The sequence below is a fragment of the Cydia amplana genome, chromosome 3, assembly GCF_948474715.1.
Source record: "Cydia amplana chromosome 3, ilCydAmpl1.1, whole genome shotgun sequence".
Classification (NCBI taxonomy): Eukaryota; Metazoa; Arthropoda; class Insecta; order Lepidoptera; family Tortricidae; genus Cydia; species Cydia amplana.
The window spans coordinates 14,307,184-14,326,553 of NC_086071.1; the positions used below are offsets into that span (position 1 = coordinate 14,307,184).

Below are 19,370 nucleotides of genomic sequence, written 5' to 3' on the forward strand. Positions count from 1 at the left end.
AACACTCTAGGTGAACATGTCAGCCTCATGGGTGCTTACATAGTTCCCTACTCAAGGGAGAGATCAATAAAGTGGTATACACTGATTGCTTTGTCAGATAAAGGCTCTGCCAACCAACAATTGATCTGTCCATTGTGCATGGAGCCCAAACTACCAAAAAATCTTTTTCTCAAGTCCGTGTTCCGGACGCACTCCAACAACACGTGATACACGTCATCAGTCTTCTGGCAGTCTAGACACAGTGGTGACGGTTTAACACCCATCGTACACAGAAACTTGTTTGTAGGAATGTGTCCGGACCGGACTCGGAAAGCCGAGACTAACACTTTTCTAGCAAGGTTGGCAGAATCAAACCAGGGTATCCACAAGGGCCTAGCTTGGATTGTTCTGTACCAGATTCCTACACCCCTTGATAAAGCTTTTTCTCCGAAATGGTATTCCCATTTTTGTAAACATCTTTTTTTAATTCTGGGAATTACTTCACCCGAATATGGTATAGAATCTACTACAGAGCCATCCATTACAGCGGTTTTGGCAAGCTTATCTACTGCCTCGTTTCCTGCCAACCCTACGTGGGAAGGAACCCACTGTATTTTGACAACCTTTTCATCACAAATAAACTCATGAATCAACTGGAGAGCTTCATATGCGACAGGCATGCCTCTTTGTCCATAAACACAACTATTAAGGTGTTGAAGTGCACTCTTTGAGTCAGATAATATTACAACTGGAGCATTATCAGCTAGATTCTTTGCATAACACAAAGCTTCTTTAATAGCTACAAGTTCAGCTCGCATAACGCACGCGTCATCATGCAGCTTCCACATGAGTGAAACATTGCACTGAGGATCAAACAGAGCTGCTCCAACACCTTGTACACTCTTCGAACCATCAGTGTATAATTTATAAAATTGGATATACTGCTCAGTAAGCACTCTCAATGTAGAATTTCTCAACGCCTCATTCTGTTGATGCCGCTTAGGGACATCAATATATTCAATGCTATCCAATATACATGACCTGGTGTCGACTGAGGACACCCAAGTGTTCAAAGAGTACATATCCAATTTGTCACAGTGATGCACAGGTAAATCTTTCCATTCATCATAAATGTTAGCTAACAAAGGAAAATTTTTATCAGAAAATAGATTACGCTTAGCCAAAATGCAAGGATATATTTAAGAAGAAACTACCAATGAAACTTAAAAAAAAAACTAGCCTTCGACTCATGCATTCTACCCTGTCTTACATATGGCAGTCAAACATGGTCACTCACAGGAGATATCATCAAACGAATTCAAGTATGTCAACGGTCAATAGAGAGAAGTGTCCTTAACATAAAATTATCAAACAGAGTTAGAAACACAGAGATAAGACGAAGAACAAGATTTATAGATGCGGCAATACATATACTGAAACAAAAATACAATTGGGCAGGGCACATCGCCAGGATGAAAAACAACAGATGGACAAAAGTAGCAACAAATTGGAATCCAAAAATTGGTAAAAGAAAAAAGGGCAAACCAAAAACAAGATGGGAAAAAGACCTAATAGAAACAATAGGAAAAGACTGGAAAGAAAGGGCAATAGATAGACAAGAATGGAAGAGAATGTTGGACAAATACTTAAATATATTAGAAAAAGGCGATTCGGAAGAGGCCTAGGTCAAAAAGACCTTACGAACATGCATGTAGAAATATATATACACATATGATGGTTAAATGAAATGTTAACTGTTCGTATAAGAAAGGCTTTAATAATAATAATAAAATATACTTAAGTTGCTGATGTAATTAAAATGTTCTTAACTACCTATAACAATTTACAGTAGCATTTACCAATCAACATGAAACAGAAATGATTTCAACAATCGATATTAGTAAACTCCATCGAGTCGTAAATCATTGTTACTTTGTGATAGTCAAATACATAATTTAAGTGGAATAAATTATATTAAACTGGCATGTGGTGATTTAATTTGAATATTTTCAAACACGGAGTTGAAGTCTGTATCCAAGCCCTGATTGTCTATGCCGTAGAGGAGATGCTCTGATGATGGGTTCCTGCTTGGTCCTCGGCTGGTCCCGGCTACCGGTTGGCTTTTAGAAGTCACTGTGGTTGGGTTATAAACTTCATCAGCATCATCTTCTTCCATGTCATCAACTGTAAATAAGAATTTACGCTTCCATAAAACAATTTTCTTCTTAACACTGATTTAAACTTTCACGATTTAGCGTAAACGAATATCGACAGTCGATAAATCGAATATCGTTAGTGTTGTGTGTCGACAGAGTGAATCCCTAGTGCGCAAAACGTTCAAGCCTTGTTCAAGCGGATAAACAAGACCAAGTGCGGGTAGTTCGAAAAAATTCGCGCGGTTAGAACAAATTGGGTTAGACGATGCTGATGTCAACTTAAGCCAGTCTTCTCCGAGACCACGGGGACAACGCCGTCCTCGAAACGTCGGAGGTAAATCTTAAAAACTTAGATACGCGATTAAGTCCCGTTGTACAATTTAATAATTTTCTTCTTTTTGTGAAATACTACCTTGTAGAAAGTAATTTAATATTACACTTAAAATTTAAAACATACAGGTCAAATTTTTAGGCTTACAAAAACAAAAAGTTAAAGAAATGTAGGAACCATCCTACATTTCTTTTTAACTTTTTGTTTTTGTAAGCCTACGAAAAAAGCGCTGGTGGCCTAGCGGTAAGAGCGTGCGACTTGCAATCCGGAGGTCGCGGGTTCGAACCCCGGCCAATGAGTTTTTCGGAACTTATGTACGAAATATCATTTGATATTTACCAGTCGCTTTTCGGTGAAGGAAAACATCGTGAGGAAACCGGACTAATCCCAATACGGGTCTAGTTTACCCTCTGGGTTGGAAGGTCAGATGGCAGTCGCTTTCGTAAAAACTAGTGCCCACGCCAATTACTGGGATTAGTTGCCAAGCGGACCCCAGGCTCCCATGAGCCGTGGCAAAATGCCGGGATAACGCGAGGAAGATGATGATGTTTTTGTAAGCCTACGAGACTATGAGTAAATATTTGAAAAACGTACCCACGTTTTTCAAATATTTACTCATAGTCTCGTGTTCCTGCTGGTGAGTAGGGTTGCCAGTGCTCAACGAGGGTGCAGTGTTAGGGTCGGCAACGCGCATGTAACACCTCTGGAGTTGCAGGCGTTCATAGGCTACAGAGACTACTTACCATCAGCCGGGCCGTATGCTTGTTTTCCGACATAGTATAAAAAACATTTGTCCCGTTAAAATATATATTGCAATACAAACCTGGTACAATAGCATGGCCATCATATTTGTTCCAGTCCTTCCTCAGTCTCCAGTACAGCACAGCACAGCTGATCAGCACAATGATGGACACAACTATAGCAATCAGCTTCACAGCCTCAATGGTAGAGAATGTGGAACCAGAGACAATCATCTCAACCTGCCCGACTGCAATCCCTGAGCCGTCAAGCTTCCTCGAGATGCATTTGTAATAACCAGACTCAGCTGGAGTAACATTCTGTAAGAATTTAAACATAGGGCACATAAAAAACTGTTGTTGAATGTTAATTACAATAAAAAAAAAATTACTCAAAAGACCAATAATTATATTATGTTATTATATATAACAATATAAAATAACTATGTTTAATCACAATTACATTATAATTCAAATCAAAACAAGTGTAATATGTAAACATAATAAGAGATCAGTGTTAATTAAGAAATAGAACATAAAATATTCCAGTCTACTTACATCAATGTGAAGTTTTCCTGATAGCACTTCATACTTGTACTTTCTTTCATCGTAATGATTGTCAGGGCCAATCACCTTGTCTTTGCCAAACAGCCAAAACATAAAGTTGTGGTTGAAATCATTGCTGTTGCACGTCAGCACAGCTGTGCCTCCAGCTGGGACCTCTTTCACTATAGAACTCTTTAGCACAGGGGATTCAGTTATAGCCATTATGAAATTCCTTATTAAACACTTCTCGGGTCTGTTATATCATCAACGCTCTTGGCGCACTGAGTATATATTTGACATGTGTAAACATTCTATGGTGACACTGAATGAGTGCCAAGTTTAAAATTATCTACAATACAGTCACATGTTCATGACTTTCTTGAAGGTAGCATATTGAGTTTATTCACTTCTGAGTCACAGATTCTGTCCTTCAAACGAATTTTAAACTTATTTGGTAATTGTTCTAGTTTATTTAGAAAACACAGTAGGTAATGTTAGTATCTACTACTTCCACTAGAATGTTTTATTAAATGCATGAAGACTTCTACACTCAATACAGGCAACAGCATCCAAATTGGAGTCATGACAACATAAATTGGAAGACTTCCTTTTGTATATTCCAGTTTGATGCAAATTATGATTTGAGCTGCCATTTTCAGTCCAATTGCTGCTATGTACCACACATGTTTATTGATTGTTCCTCTAAATCTTTCAATACCATTCCGGCAGTGCGATACCATATGAAACAAAACGTATATAAGAAGAATGCTATCATAGACCCACATTGGTATAAATACTATGAACCAATTCCAGTGTGTTCTCGACTCTAATCTCAGACACAGTAGTATTAAGAACACTAAAAATATAAACCACGTAAACAGGGCTCTGTGAAGTATGGCCATTTTATTGTTTGCTATAAATATACAAAGAATTCTCTAATAATAGAAAATTAAATATAATATTCAGGTGGTTTAAGAACATTGACGTATTTGTTTTGACATTGACGTCATCAGCCATTATTGACAGTTTCAGTTTTTCAATCGAGGCTAAGGCCGTAGACCATTCTGTTTAATGTCCTTTTAAAACTATAACACACTACCGCACCGCACTAAGGTCACGTACGCCGTACCCATAAGTGTAAGCGAAAAAGAAATATCTGTTACTTGCTCTTACTTATGGGTGAAGCGCACCAAGGTCGCGATGCGGTACGGTAGTGTGTTAAGGCTTTTAATCAGTACGTGCAACAAAGAGTAGTATAATATATATATGAGAAAGAGAGCCCTCTCGTGGAACTTTTTTGTATCCATTATGAAGCGCCATCTGTAAATCTGAACACACAATATTAACGTCAATATTCATACCTACAGGGCCTGTTTACACATTGATTAATGTTTAATATGAGTTCATACATTTGCTACAAATGTATAAACTCACACTAAACATTAATCAATGTGTAAACAGGGTCATATATAATTTGTTATATCAAGAGTTTTGCTCTTCTTACCCATTAATCAACAACTTTATTATAATATTTGCTTGCTATAGGTATATATTGGCAAGCAGATATTTTAAAGTCCAACAGGTAACGTAAGTACAATACAATGATATCCAAGAATGATTTTAACAAGAAAATTATAATAAAGTAGCTTATTAAATACCGGATTAAATAAAATAACAAGGTAAGTATAAATGGGAAAGAAAAGATAGTTGATATTTCATAATTTAAAATTCAAAAGTTTATTACACAAGTCACATTTACCTATACAGATCTTTATCTACTACACATGTTGATATAACATTTACATGATGATAACATGGCAACAGATACAAATACCTACAGGAGCCAATACCTGGGTAAACATAACGTTATTGTATGCTGTAATAAACTATATTATACAAACGTAAAAGAAAACTTCGCAACTGATACATGTACAGGAGCCAATACCTGGGTAAACATAACGTTATTGTATGCTGTAATAAACTATATTATACAAACGTAAAAGAAAACATCGCAACAGATACAAGTACAGGAGCCAATACCTGGGTAAACATAACGTTATTGTATGCTATAAAGTCCCTGACTGACTAATATCAAAGCTCAGCCCAAACCGTTTGACCTAGAAAACTGAATTATTGGCAATCGGTTGTTTAAAATTAACGCATTCACTGTCAGCAACCCGCCAGGTGGGTGCACTATCCGTAGTCGATTTTCGCTACATACGGTTTTTCCCATGTTATCGGCTACGCTCGTAGCGCGTAGCAAGCGCTGGCACCGAAAGTGTTAAGGGCTCATTTAGACGGTGCGAGAACTCGCATGCGAGTTTCCTTACATTGCGTTATTTGATCGGTCGGCTGAATTGATGTTACATTAATGGTCCGCAATGTAACTAAAATCTCATACGAGTTCACACATGAGCCCTTAGTTTAGAGACGTGAAAGGTACTGCCTCATCATCTTCCGCGCGTAATCCGGGCTTTTTGCCACGGCTCAATGGGAGCCTGTGATCCGCTTGTTAAGTAATCCCATGAATCGGCGTAGGCATTCGTTTTTAAGAAAGTGACTGCAATCTGACCTTCCAACCCAAAGGGTAAACTATATCGGTAGGTACCTTCACCGAAAAACGACTGACAAATATCAAATGCTATTTCGCAAATATTAAGTTTCGAAAATCTCATTGATACCAGCTGAATTGAAAAACTCATCAGAATTTGAGGCGTAATAGACATTTCATCAAATATTAGGCTACACAGTCTGTCAGCAGGTTCTTTTGAAGCCATTGTTTTTTTTAATTTCTTCGGATATAATTGTATTTATGCCACTGGTCAGTTTAATTTGGCGTTTAATGGCTTTGCCAGATGGCAGTGAAAAATATTCACACAACAGCCTGTAGCACTTTGGACTCTTTTTGTAAAGCGACATTGTCAGTATTTTTTTTCTAATGAATAGCGTCGTCCTTTAGGTTGCTTCGTTGATTGTTTTTGCATGTTCACTAAAAGCCGAGCTGGTTTCGTCATGTGCCGCACTACTGTCTGGTACATTTGGTGAGCTTGTTCCAATCGTTGCTTGTATGAAAGTTCCCTTTTGCGCAAACGGTTAACTTCCATTTGAAATTGTTTTACCTTAAGCTGCACCTCAATTTTCTTCGAACCTGAAAGAAAACAAAATTATAATGTTAAGTACCTTTAATTTTTAATAACTTTTGGCTTTGGTTTGTCACTATACATTTATAGTTATTTGTTTTACAAGGGGGCAAAGTTGTTGTTTAACTGCTCGTGCTAATATTGATACCCGACCAAGCGAAAGATTCTTGAGAGTTGCGAGGGTTTCAAAGCACGAGGGTTAAACAAAATTTTTCACTACACCAACCCGAAGCAAATATTAAATGTAAAATATCAAACCAAATCACATTCAAATGTTCGAATGTTATTAAATATTTATCATCCAAAATCATCAATTAAAAGTCAATTCTACCAGCAAACATAAGAAAACAACTCAAAATTTGCATTTGATTACTTTGCCTCACATGTGATTTACTGATAGCAAAGTGCAATTTAGCTATCCGTTTTTGAAGTGCAAAGTAAGCCTTTCCTAGCTGGTGTGGTGAAAAGTTTGTTATGTCATCAAATTTAGTATTGATACATTTTTTTATTACCGACTGTATTTTTATCTCTACAATTATCTTTCACGAATTGAGAAAATTATAAATACACCATATTTACGAGTTACATTTATTTCTTACCTAGTTCCTATGCTCAGCTTTGGTTTTCATCATCAGATCGAATCGATCTCTTCATAATAAATATAACCTATTAAGTACCTACATTATATTGATATACACAATCAGTATGACATTATAACTTATAAATATTTTTAATTACCGTGATCTAATCTCCTTCTTTTCGAACGGGTTATCCCACTATAATTATGTTCTGCCAATACAGAAGACTCTGCAGTAGTTATGTTGTTGATGGTAGGCATCTCAGAATGTTGTGTGGCAGGTGTCACTAGAAGAATACAAAAAAATATACAAAATCATTGTTTACGCGCGTACTTCAGAACTTAGGAGATCTTAGAATTCTATCGAGACTCCAGAAAAATAAATACTAACAAATATTTTCTATTCATGTTTCTCACATACGTATATGTATTTTAATCACTACATAGTATAAAACAAACTCGCTTCCCGCTGTCTGTCTGTGTGTATGCTTAGATCTTTAAAACTACGCAACGGATTTTGATGCGGTTTTTTGATAGAGTGATTCAAGAGGAAGGTTTATGTATAATTTGTTAACCACAGCAAAGCCGGGGCGGGTCGCTAGTTAAAAATAAATTATGGTGATTGAATCCATTTTTATCTAGAAACAAAATACCTACAGAAAATACAGCTTTTATCGCTAAGGGCCCTATCATACTGGCGATTAGCGAGACTCACCGAGAAAATGCTAACAAAGACAATTATAGGTACCTATATGTATTGCATTGTCACCCGACTTACTTAAGTACCTATGTGAACTTTCAGCTCAACCGAATGATGGGAAGTGGGTCTAGTTTAGCTTGCAAGATTGCTGCAGTAGGTTGGGCCATGCTCAGTGTAGGGCTCCGTAGTTACCTTCTGCCAAAAAAAAGTCGGCATCATTGATTTTTGTATCCATAGGTACCGAATTGCAGCTTTCTAGCACTAAGGCGCACGGCACACTGCATCCGATTCCGACAAGCGGGATGTGGTTATAATACGCGCATAGCGTTGTCTCGCTCAAAAATCAGAGCGACGTGCTAATTGGGTGCAGTGTAAATAGTGTAATGCGCCTTACGATCACGTAGCAAATCCACAGACGGACAGACACAGACAGACAGATATAGCGAAACCATAAAAATTTATGCTTCCTCGGGATGTATCTAGTTGACACAGAACCCTAAACAATGAAAAATATTACACAACTTTGGGAACAAATCAAATTATTTTAGGAAGCGCTGATGGCCTAGCGGTATGAGCATGCAACTTGCAATCCGGAGGTTCAAACCCCGGCTCGTTCCAATGAGTTTTTCGGAACTTATGTACGAAATATCATTTGATATTTACCAGTCGCTTTTCGGTGAAGGAAAACATCGTGAGGAAACCGGACTAATCCCAATAAGGCCTAGTTTACCCTCTGGGTTGGAAGGTCAGATGGCAGTCGCTTTCGTAAAAACTAGTGCCTACGCCAATTCCTGGGATTAGTTGCCAAGCGGACCCCAGGCTCCCATGAGCCGTGGCCAAAATGCCGGGACAACGCGAGGAAGAAGTCACATACTATGTATTTCAGTTTATAATGAAATAAAATATAATGCTCTTTTTTCATTTTAATATCATGAATATATAGAAACCATCATATACCTGGCACAGAAGCAGAATGAAAGGCGTGCTGATAGCCCATTCTAGGAGCAAAATGTTGGGCGCTGGATGGATGTGCCTGCCCTGGAAGTATTATAAAGCTTATTTTTATAAAAAAAAACTCCAACGTAATAATCGCTACAACTTATGCCATAATGGGTCACTCTTCTGTAGACTTAGGTATCATCAAAACTAAGTATACTTTTCCTTAGCAATAGAAAGTAGGTAAGCGATCTTGAAGTGTCTTTACTGTCTTTCTTATTAAAAACACTCTTGAAAAATAAGTCACAGCAAATATGTAGGTAACAATTATATTATAAACTAGCGACCCGCCCCGGCTTCGCACGGGTTAACAAATTATATATAAACCTTCGTCTTGAATCACTCTATCTATTAAAAAAAACCGCATCAAAATCAGTTGCGTTGTTTTAAAGATCTAAGCATACAGAGAGACAGACAGACAGGGAAGCTACTTTGTTTTATAGCGGCAACAGAAATACATCATGTGTGAAAACTTCAACTGTATAGCTATCACGGTTCATTAGTCATTTCCAATACCTACTACCTTACCTACATCCAAAATCATAATAAACCTTTCATAAGAGGGAATTAAGTTCCACATATAGTCCTTGGTGCACTCAATCAGATTGGTAGTTATCCAGAGTACATGCTTGAGTTACTTTATAAGACACCGAAATCACCATACACGTGCCTTTCAAAATCAAGGAGTTGCCTCAATTCCTCGTGAACTCCATCACCATCACCTTGGAGGTAACTTCTTTCAAGTAAAAAACATCATTATCTTTATCATTATTCATTATCATCAAAAAAATCATCATCGACTTCAAGTATGGACTCGCGCGCGAGAACGCAGCTCATGCTTCACTTCATCAAATTGGTGGTTTGCGAGAGAAAATTCTCGAGTTGCTTAAGAAAACAACCAAATCACCATACACGTACCTTAAAAATTGAGGACCTCCTTTCAAACTAAAAATAATTAAGTACTCAAATCGGATCACGGATGTCGGAGTAAGTAATCGGCGAACATACATAACAAATAACCGCAACCGAATACAGAACCTCCTACTTCTGGGAAAGGAAGTCGGTTAATAAAAAAAGACACACAAAGCGCTTTATTCTCCTATGTTAGAACAGGCGTGGCTCACTCCGCGATGACATCGCGTCACTACGAGTACATGCGGCCTACGCCGATTTTGGTGTCTAGCCATAATACACGCGCACCGCTACGGAACGGACGCCAGGGCTAGTTACTTAGTAAACTGGGTGCCTAGCCAAGATGCCTATTTTTACCCTTGTCTTAATTATGTTCCTATCTTTTTACTGCCAATTTATCTCAAATTTATTAGTGCACTAATTAGAAACAACTTCAGCTCCAGTAGAAAATTTAAAGATAGATATCAATTGTAGGTATTCCTTTTTTCCTACCTACCTATTAAGTATTATATGCCTGCCTATCACATGCACAGATGTACATGCACGCACACACACACACACACACACACACACACACACACACACACACACACACACACACACACACACACGTTCTTATTATTCTATTGCATCTTAAGTAAGCCATGAAATGATAACAGATGGACTGAGACATCACTCTGAGTTACCTACTTTTATTAGTACAGTTAGTACGTGAGTGAAAGGATCGTTATTTACCTGGGGCAGAAGTAGCGAAATTAAAGGTAGGTTGATTGTTTATTTCAGGAGAAGTATGTTGGGCGCTGGAGGTGCCTGAAAAAGCATATTAAACGTATGTTTACACACAAACCTTATTTTAAATATACATATTTAGATCATTTCAACGAGGGTGCGAAGTGTTACCTAGGGTAGGCATAAGGCAACGTGTACGTACCTACGTAACAACTCTGAAGTTTCAGGTATCCATATAGGCTATGGTGACTGCTTACCATCAGGCGGGCTGTATGCTTATTTGCCACCGACGCATTATTTAAAAAAAAGCCTTTCAATGGGTGGAAAAACAGGTTTGTTACGCAGCTACCAAATCCCGAGCTAAGTACTGTACAAAGTATTTACTCGACCGCGTGATTCTTGGGGAAGGTTTAGGTGTATAATTTTCATTTCTCATGCTCTGAAAGAGGGTCATTGTTGTTCTAAAAGGTGTGCAGAAAGTGATACGTTTCTGCACTAGAGCATTAACACATTCACTGCCACTGACGCACATGTGCGTCGACCGTCATACAAGTTTGTTCCTAGGCCACTCCCTCTGGCAGTGAATGCGTTAACTTTCCAAGGACGATTTTTTTTCATTTTTTTTATATAAATAATTGAAATTTAGTTTTAAATAGATTTGCAATTTCCGTTCTGATTTTTAACCCTGCATTCCATAAATAACGATTATTTAACCTAAATTGTTAATTCAAAGTACCCTCTAGAAACAGTATAAAAACGTATACAGTACTCAGTCATGTTTTTTTAAATCACAAGCATTTTACTTTCCTCGTTATCGAAATGAAAAGTAGAGTGTTTAATTAACAATCTAGTTATGAATATGGATGGTTTGTGATTTACCTGACGTAGAAGCAGCAGAATGAAAGGTGGCTTGAATGTCAGATAGGAGCAGAATCTTGAAAGGTGGTTGTGCCTGAAAGTGTATTAAAATTATGATTGTTTAAATTTTATTGCACCAACAAAAAACTTTGCATACGCGTTCAATTCCGCGACCCGCTAGGCGGGTTTTCTGTGTGTAGTCAATTTGACTACATAGACCTACAATCTTTCTCATGCTGTTGGCTACGCCTGCGCTCGTAACGCGTAGCTCGCGCTGGCAGAGTCATCTGCAAAGAAAGGTAATCTCCCTGCATAGAAGTTAGTATGCAAAGGTTCTAAGCGAATAGGTAAGTACATACTATTGCTGACTGTACAAAAGGTATATCATATCCAAAATTGTTGCATAATTTCAGTTCCACATGTAGGTGCATTGTAAATTACAATCGTGGACAGCTTTTGACGACCTGTCTGGCCTAGTACGTAGTGACCCTGCGTATGAAGCCAATGGTCCCGGCTTCAAAACCGGTCAGGGCATTTATTAGTGTGATGAGCTTGGACATTTGTTGCTGAGTCATGGATGTTTTCTATGTATTTTTAAGTATTTATAGGTATATAAAAGTTTATACATGTCATTGTCTAAGTACCCACAACACAAGCCTTATTGAGCTTACTGTGCGACTATTTGTGTAATAATGTTCTGTAATATTTATTTATTATTACATAGGTATTTTATTTATTTACATGCAATTTTTTGATAATTATGAGTAAAAGTTTAGCATACTTAGTATAGTGATTTAGGCTTCAAAACCGCCATCCAGGCATACTAGCTGTGTGGCTGTGTAGCTGTGTGGTTATATTGTTATTATTGACTTACCAAGTAGACATAGCGTCGGTACTGCTATTGCATTCAGTGGCTTAAAGCGATTTTTATGTTCATCTGTAAAATGAAGATCACAAATCCTCTTGACCCTCTTCTTCTTATAAAATTCATAATCTGACGGGGTATCCAACTTGCCCCCAATAAGCTTAACCCAAACTTTAAAACGCTCAGGGTATTTGTCTGGATTTGGACAGACGTGCATCACCGCATCTGAAATAAGTTGATTGTGGACTTCGTGGAGACCTCTCTGCTCTCGTAACATACACGGCTGAAATAACACACAATTGACCACGAAACACAATTACACGCAGCAGGTCGGGAATCTACCCGCCATGGTTTTTTCTGAATTATCTTGTAAAGTTCTCAGCGACTGTGATGGCGTATGAAAACTTTGTTTCTTTTAACATTGTATAACCGAAAGTATTTTTTATTTATCTGAATTATGTTGTAGTACAATAAATACGAAAATATTATATTTTGAGTTTTATTTGACAAAAATGTTTTTTATTGTGACAATCGTCTCCATGGCAACGATGGCCATAAAATACTCTGTTCTATTAAATGTTTCTTGTTTGTTGCATGTCCTAGATACGAGACTTTTAAGACGTTCTGAGGAAATAAAATGTAGCCATATTTAAAAAAAAAGTTTAGTGTTCAATGATAAAGGTGGTGCTATTTTTTGAATAAAGGGCTTTATATGTGACTGTCCCCCCCCTGACGTGCAATCTGATTACACACATTCACAGAATCTGTGGTAGTTTTTGACAGCTCATATATGTGACGTTTACAAACAATCTTTGTTTCGCCGACATAACCTCTCAAGAATATGAAATTAAAGTTCAATAACATAATATTGATGAAGAGCTAACCAAAAATACGTAGTCAATAATGATATTTCAAATTGTACTGATAGTGAGCACTATCAAGTGCTTATTTATTCCTCTTTAGTAAGTTGCAGTTGTTTAATTTACTTTTTTACATGGGGCTAAATTACTGTTTAGGGCCTAAGCAATATTACTGTTACCGTTAGGCTAGGTTGTTTAAATATACATATCATTCACCATGGAAGTGGAGTAAGGCATCCGTGAAATGATTAATTTGTTTGTTTTAGCCACTCAACGGATTTCGAGGTTCACAGAAACTGGTTAGCAATAACACACAACCTCTCCATCAGCGAATGGTACTATGACGCTACATCAGAATGGACTCTGGATTACCCACCATTCTTTGCTTGGCTGGAATATTCCTTATCATTTGTGGCGAAGTTGTTTGATCCCCGGATGTTGCACATAGATAATTTAAACTATGCATCGGATATGACTGTGATTTTCCAAAGATTAACTGTAATTGTTTTAGATTTGGTTTATATTGCTAGTGCTAAGAGGTATGTACAATATTCTATCTATCTATCTATATAGCCTTTTATTTCCGATCCTTGGGTACAACAGTTATTAAGTCAATATTATTATCTTCCTTTTTTTTACTACAATATGTCCCGCAGTTTGGTGTGCCTTTTGGCATAGGCCCTCTCCAACCTTCTTACCTTGTACAATATTACTCATTAATCATTATCAAATCCCATTATCTATGATGCAGTTCATTGAAAATAACATTATTTTAATCTTTTACTTGGATGAAGTAGGGCACTAACATTAAATTTAGGGTTCCCTATGGGAGATACTTTTGCCAACCCTGATTTCAAATGAATTGCAACTTTATTAATGGGGTTTACTCATTATTCCAAGTACAATACTCAGTTAATAATGCAAGAAAATGAAATGTTTAAAAAAATACATATGCCTATTTGTTGCTTGTAATTATCGAGTAGAAGGTCTATACTTAATACAGCTAGGATAAAAAAATAGCTTCCTATTTCAACAAAACTTAGAAGAAATGTTTTGTTTCTTTTTCAGTTGTGCAAATCTTATTAGTGATGGTAAGCTGCTTGTGTTTATTCTGCTAGTGTCTAACCCGGGGCTGCTGATGGTAGATCACATACATTTTCAATACAATGGATTTTTGTATGGCTTTCTTCTCTATTCCATGTCAAATATGATAAGAGTAAGTTAAATGTATAGTTTATTAGTCTGACTTGAACACTTGCTTTTATTCGTTTTTTTCTACTGTAAATGTAATTACAGTTTTAATAACAATCTTATCTCCAATATAAATGAATAGTTAATAGCTACAGTAGATGTAAAGTAGGCTAATTTCTTGTTGTGCATTCCTGGGGTCGTTTCTCAAAAACTTGTAACTTGTAATACAAGAGGAAGTCCCTTTCTAACAAAAGCTGTCAAAAAGTGACGTCCGCTTGAATTACAAGTTACAAGTTGTTGAGAAACGGGCCCCTGTGCTAAATCTCACAAAGCTCTAACTGGGTATTAGTACCCAATTATAACTTTTTAGTAGTTCTAAAGTAAAGTTGTCAAATGTAACCAAGACCTAACATTTGTTACAGGGTAATTATGTGTCTGCAGCGCTATGGTTTGCAGTGCTGCTGAACTTAAAGCACATCTACCTATATGTGGCACCCGTGTACGTTGTACACTTGCTCAGAGCGTATTGCTTTACCATATCAACAAACGATGGTGTGCACACCCCATGGTACTCTTTTTCCTTCGTGAACTTGCTGAAATTGGGAATAACTGTCACTACAGTGTTTGCTCTATCATTTGGACCATTTTTGAACCATATACCACAGGTAAAATGTACATAAATAAAAAAATGTATTTCCTTGAACTATTTTTATTTTTTTTTATTTTACTAGCCAACTGAACTAGCCGAATTCATTAATTTTTGATAATGTCTTGTTTTCAGATAATTTCAAGATTGTTTCCATTTAAAAGAGGCTTGTGCCACGCATACTGGGCTCCAAATTTCTGGGCACTCTACAATTTTTCAGACAAGGTGCTGCAGCATGCTCGTGAGTATTACTATCCATATTAATATTATAAATGCGAAAGTGTGTCTGTCTGTCTGTCTCTTACCTCTTCACGCTTTAACCACTGAACCGATTCAGTTGAAATTTAATACAGAGATAGTTTGACCCAAATTACTAACTCCACACAGATAAAGTCACGGGCAAAAGCTAGTAATTATATTATTGGACAAAAAATACTAGTATTACAACTGCTGGCATGATTGGATTGCTTAAAGCAGTGGTTCTCAATCTTTTTTTTTGACGGAACCCTTTTAGAAAGCGAAATACTTGATGGAACTCTACAATAAAACAATAGTTTTTAGAAGTGTATTTTTTAATTAAATAAGCATAATTCTAAGTTCTTGCGGAACCTCTGCAGGGGTGTCGCGGAACTCTAGGGTTCCGCGGAACACACTTTGAGTATGGCTAGCTTAAAGGAATATTTCCACTTAAACCAGTGAGGTGGGGTGAGGTCAGAGATAAAGTACTTTGCATTCCATTTGCATTGTCAAATTAAGGATTAATTTATTAATGAAATAATTATTCTAACCAGTTTTATTATCCTGCTTAGTCATTTTCATTTAAAATAATAATATTCTGTTGACAACTCAGTACCGCGGGCAGGCATAGCGGTGCCAAAGGTGGAGGCTTCAATGACGGGTGGGCTGGTGCAGGAGTTTGACCACGTGGTGCTTCCATCCATAAAGCCCGTCCACACCATGGCACTGACCGCCATTTTCATGATACCGGCTCTGGTAAAACTTTGGCACCTTGGAGCTGACAGAAAGTACAGAACTGTTAGTTTTGTGAGGTTCGTATTTTATAATTAACTAGCGACCCGCCCCGGCTTCGCATGGTTTAATAAATTATACATAAACCTTCCTCTTGAATCACTCTATCTATTAAAAAAAGCCGCATCAAAATCCGTTGCTTAGTTTTAAAGATCTAAGCATACATACAGACTGACAGACAGACAGTGGGAAAGCGACTTGATGTTATGGCCTAACTTTAAAGTAGGTTCAGTTTCAGTTCCTATAATTATGACCATTATAAAAAAAAATTGTAATATTAGTTCAATCAAAGTTTAATTTGAATCAAAATAAGTTTCCCTACGCATAGTAAGATAATATCTACGTATTTTAGCAGCCTTCAATTTATTGTGACTACTTGATTCGTGTATTTTAACTTTTTTGGGGTTTGTTTTTATTACTTTCATTTCTTAGCCATAATCAGATTGTATGTATCTATACATTTCTTTTTCAAGGTGGTGGTCCATTAACCACCATTCCTTTTTTGGGTATATTAACTGAAAATATTAATATTGTCAATTTTCGTTTTCAGATGTCTGGTATTATGTGCTACTACGTCGTTCATGTTCAGCTGGCATGTTCATGAAAAGGCTATCCTTTTAATTTTGATACCATTAAGGTAAGAAAAGAGACGTATTATTAATTTATTCATAGAAGAATAAAACAAGAAGGACAATATATATTATGTTAATACTCGGGTTATTACTAGATGGCGTCACTAACGCAACAGCTTGCAATTCCATCCATTTTGACGCTAAAGCTTTGGATTCCTCCGAAAACGGTGCCGTAATATGACGGCCGCTATATAGCGTTGAATGACGTCACTAGAACGTTGTCTATGTAAACAAGATGGCGCGGTTTCCTAGACGGCGTTGATTGTCAGCGTAACGTAAAAAAGCGGTGCCGTCATTTGGAAGACGGCCGCCATGACGGTGTCGATAGTTTCGTGAACGTTTTATTAGATAGCGGTGACGCCATTTTGAATAAATGACACGAGATTTGAATAAATGGTTCCGTACTATATGGTGGCTGACGGTGTGTTATGACGCCGTGGTACTTTCCACATGTCGCCACCGTAAAGACGGCCGTCTTTTGCGGCCGCTATATGACGGCCGTCATATTACGGCACCGTTTTCGGAGGAATCCAAAGCTTTAGACCTCTGGTCACGGATTCGGGTTCCACAGCGCCATCTATCGAAAGGAAGTTGAGTTGTTTTGAAGCTGGTCTCAGTTCAATCCATTGTGTTCGGCCTTTACACCTCTGTTCAAAATAACTCAACTTCCGTTAAATAAATGGCGCTGAATATTGAAGGAACGCGATTTTGTTCAGACACTAGACTGTCCGTCTCGTCACAGAATAAATAATAGTACTAAGTACAGAAGACTCACTCTCTAACAAAACTCGTCTGTTACGATCAGCACAGATATGGCCGCTAGGTGGCGACAGCGCCACGCGCGGCTTATGGCTTTCCCCAAAATTGGGGCCGAACGGATGTACTTTTAGCTACCTGTAGCAAAGCGACGAAATCGCGGAGTGAGACACGCCTGGTCTTGTTTTATTCGTCGTGCTTATATTAAATTATTTGTTCCAGTTTCTTGTCGGTACTCGGAGATGTTGACGGAAGACTATTTCTTCTTCTGTCTCCCATCGGACACTACTCTTTATTCCCTTTACTATATCCAAAAAGTCTCCTATCCATCAAAATATTCATGTTGTTAACTCATAGCGCTATTGCCTTTGGGAATATACCAAGATTATATGAGCAGCCTGTAAAGCTAAGGAAAAAACCTCGACGTGGTTTCTTACGCCTTCCTATGCTGGGTCATGTGGAATCGTTGTACGTTTATGGTTTAATACTACTGTGCGTTTACGAGAATTTCATTCATACTTTGTGGGGTTTGGACAAAACTCTACCATTTTTGCCTCTGATGATGACTTCGGTTTATTGCGCTCTCGGAGTTGCGTATTTCTGGATTTCATATTATTATTATTTCCTTTACTTTAACGTGAGCAGGGTGCCAATGTTGGGCACAGGAAACCTAACGCAGTATGCTAAGAGTAAAATAAACTAGGTTGTGTTAAAAAACAGGAAAATCCTGTTTTACTTATAGGTAACTATGTAATTAATAATTGAAATACAGTTATGAGCAATGAAATCGGATTAGTTGATAATGGAAATTTGCAGTGGCCAGTTTTGCTCATAAGTGTAGTTGTGGAGTCGGTGTATAATTAATATAGAGATGATTTTAAAAGTTTTAGAATCTACAAGTCTTAATAATATTAATAACTATACATATTCTTCGTTAAAGTAGGCACATGATGGAAGTACTGTCATGAAACTGATTAAATGTAAGTAACTAGTCCAATTTAAAAAAACATTGTAGAAAACGATTACCAAGAGAATCGTCATAATAAGTGTTTTTTTTAACTAATATATCAATGTTTTCTCGAACGCCTAGGTACTCTGCATGACTTTTTTACATTGCAATTGGATCCGGATCCGCGGATATTCCCATACATTTCGGATCCGTCGTGCAAACCCTAAATGCAATGCATTGTATTTATGCCTACCCTACGTGTAATTAGTGATGGGTAGGACATCAATTTAAAATGGGTTTGTATGAGTACCTCATTTTCTAAAATGAGGTGTTACAATGTCTTACTTCAAATGAGGTGAGGTAATAGCATATTTTCAGCGTCAACTATTCCATTAATTCCAACAGCGACAATTTTTTTAAGATGTATGAAAGCTTGCAGCGCTTACGCTTGTTGTCTTTCGTGTTTAATTGTTAACGTATTTTCGGTGGTGACGCGAAGCTATATTGAAGTACGTCGCGTGTCGGTCTCACTCCCTCTTTGGGTATTTCTAATTCATTGTTTCATTTTGAAAGGATTTTTGAGGGGTTTATGTCACAGAGAGGCGGTGAGTGGTACAAACTCAACGCATTTCTCGGTGGACCTTTTGTCGTTGCAATAAGGTTTGTAGTTCGGCAGTTGACAGTGTGGATCATTACTCGTTTCTTCATTTGAGACATTTGAGTTTTGAGTGTCGGCGAGCAGGCGAGCACCTAGCGCCTCGCGCGATGCAGGGACTCTGTT

General features: G+C 37.5%; 3 protein-coding genes across 3 annotated transcripts; 1 reads left to right on the forward strand and 2 right to left on the reverse strand.

Moving 5' to 3' along the window:
* Positions 1–1,769: 1,769 nt before the first annotated feature.
* Positions 1,770–3,986, reverse strand: LOC134662819 (uncharacterized). Its single transcript, XM_063519142.1, has 3 exons — positions 3,762–3,986; positions 3,290–3,524; positions 1,770–2,163 (listed from the first exon to the last, which is right to left on the reverse strand). The coding sequence occupies exons 1-3, from the start codon at positions 3,969–3,971 to the stop codon at positions 1,949–1,951; spliced, it is 660 nt and encodes a 219-aa protein (XP_063375212.1). The 5' UTR covers positions 3,972–3,986; the 3' UTR covers positions 1,770–1,948.
* On the reverse strand, positions 3,886–4,762 carry LOC134662822 (transmembrane protein 60). The gene has a single exon (XM_063519145.1). It carries the CDS (start codon positions 4,649–4,651, stop codon positions 4,244–4,246), a length of 408 nt encoding a protein of 135 aa, XP_063375215.1. The 5' UTR covers positions 4,652–4,762; the 3' UTR covers positions 3,886–4,243.
* Positions 4,763–13,339: 8,577 nt separating this feature from the next.
* On the forward strand, positions 13,340–18,351 carry LOC134662958 (probable dolichyl pyrophosphate Glc1Man9GlcNAc2 alpha-1,3-glucosyltransferase). The gene is made up of 8 exons (XM_063519261.1): positions 13,340–13,488; positions 13,653–13,925; positions 14,455–14,602; positions 15,000–15,242; positions 15,359–15,464; positions 16,074–16,272; positions 16,803–16,889; positions 17,863–18,351. The coding sequence occupies exons 1-8, from the start codon at positions 13,430–13,432 to the stop codon at positions 18,341–18,343; spliced, it is 1,596 nt and encodes a 531-aa protein (XP_063375331.1). The 5' UTR covers positions 13,340–13,429; the 3' UTR covers positions 18,344–18,351.
* The last annotated feature ends 1,019 nt before the right edge of the window (positions 18,352–19,370 follow it).

Coding starts and splice junctions, on each gene's coding strand:
- LOC134662819 (XM_063519142.1), bottom strand. CDS start 3,971: ATGGCTATAACTGAATCCCCTGTGCTAAAGAGTTCTATAGTGAAAGAG. Junction 3,525..3,761: donor CAGGAAAACTTCACATTGAT/GTAAGTAGACTG, acceptor AAATTCTTACAG/AATGTTACTCCAGCTGAGTC. Junction 2,164..3,289: donor TGGCCATGCTATTGTACCAG/GTTTGTATTGCA, acceptor TCTTATTTACAG/TTGATGACATGGAAGAAGAT.
- LOC134662822 (XM_063519145.1), bottom strand. CDS start 4,651: ATGGCCATACTTCACAGAGCCCTGTTTACGTGGTTTATATTTTTAGTG.
- LOC134662958 (XM_063519261.1), top strand. CDS start 13,430: ATGATATTTCAAATTGTACTGATAGTGAGCACTATCAAGTGCTTATTT. Junction 15,243..15,358: donor TTTTGAACCATATACCACAG/GTAAAATGTACA, acceptor TCTTGTTTTCAG/ATAATTTCAAGATTGTTTCC. Junction 15,465..16,073: donor CAAGGTGCTGCAGCATGCTC/GTGAGTATTACT, acceptor TTGACAACTCAG/TACCGCGGGCAGGCATAGCG.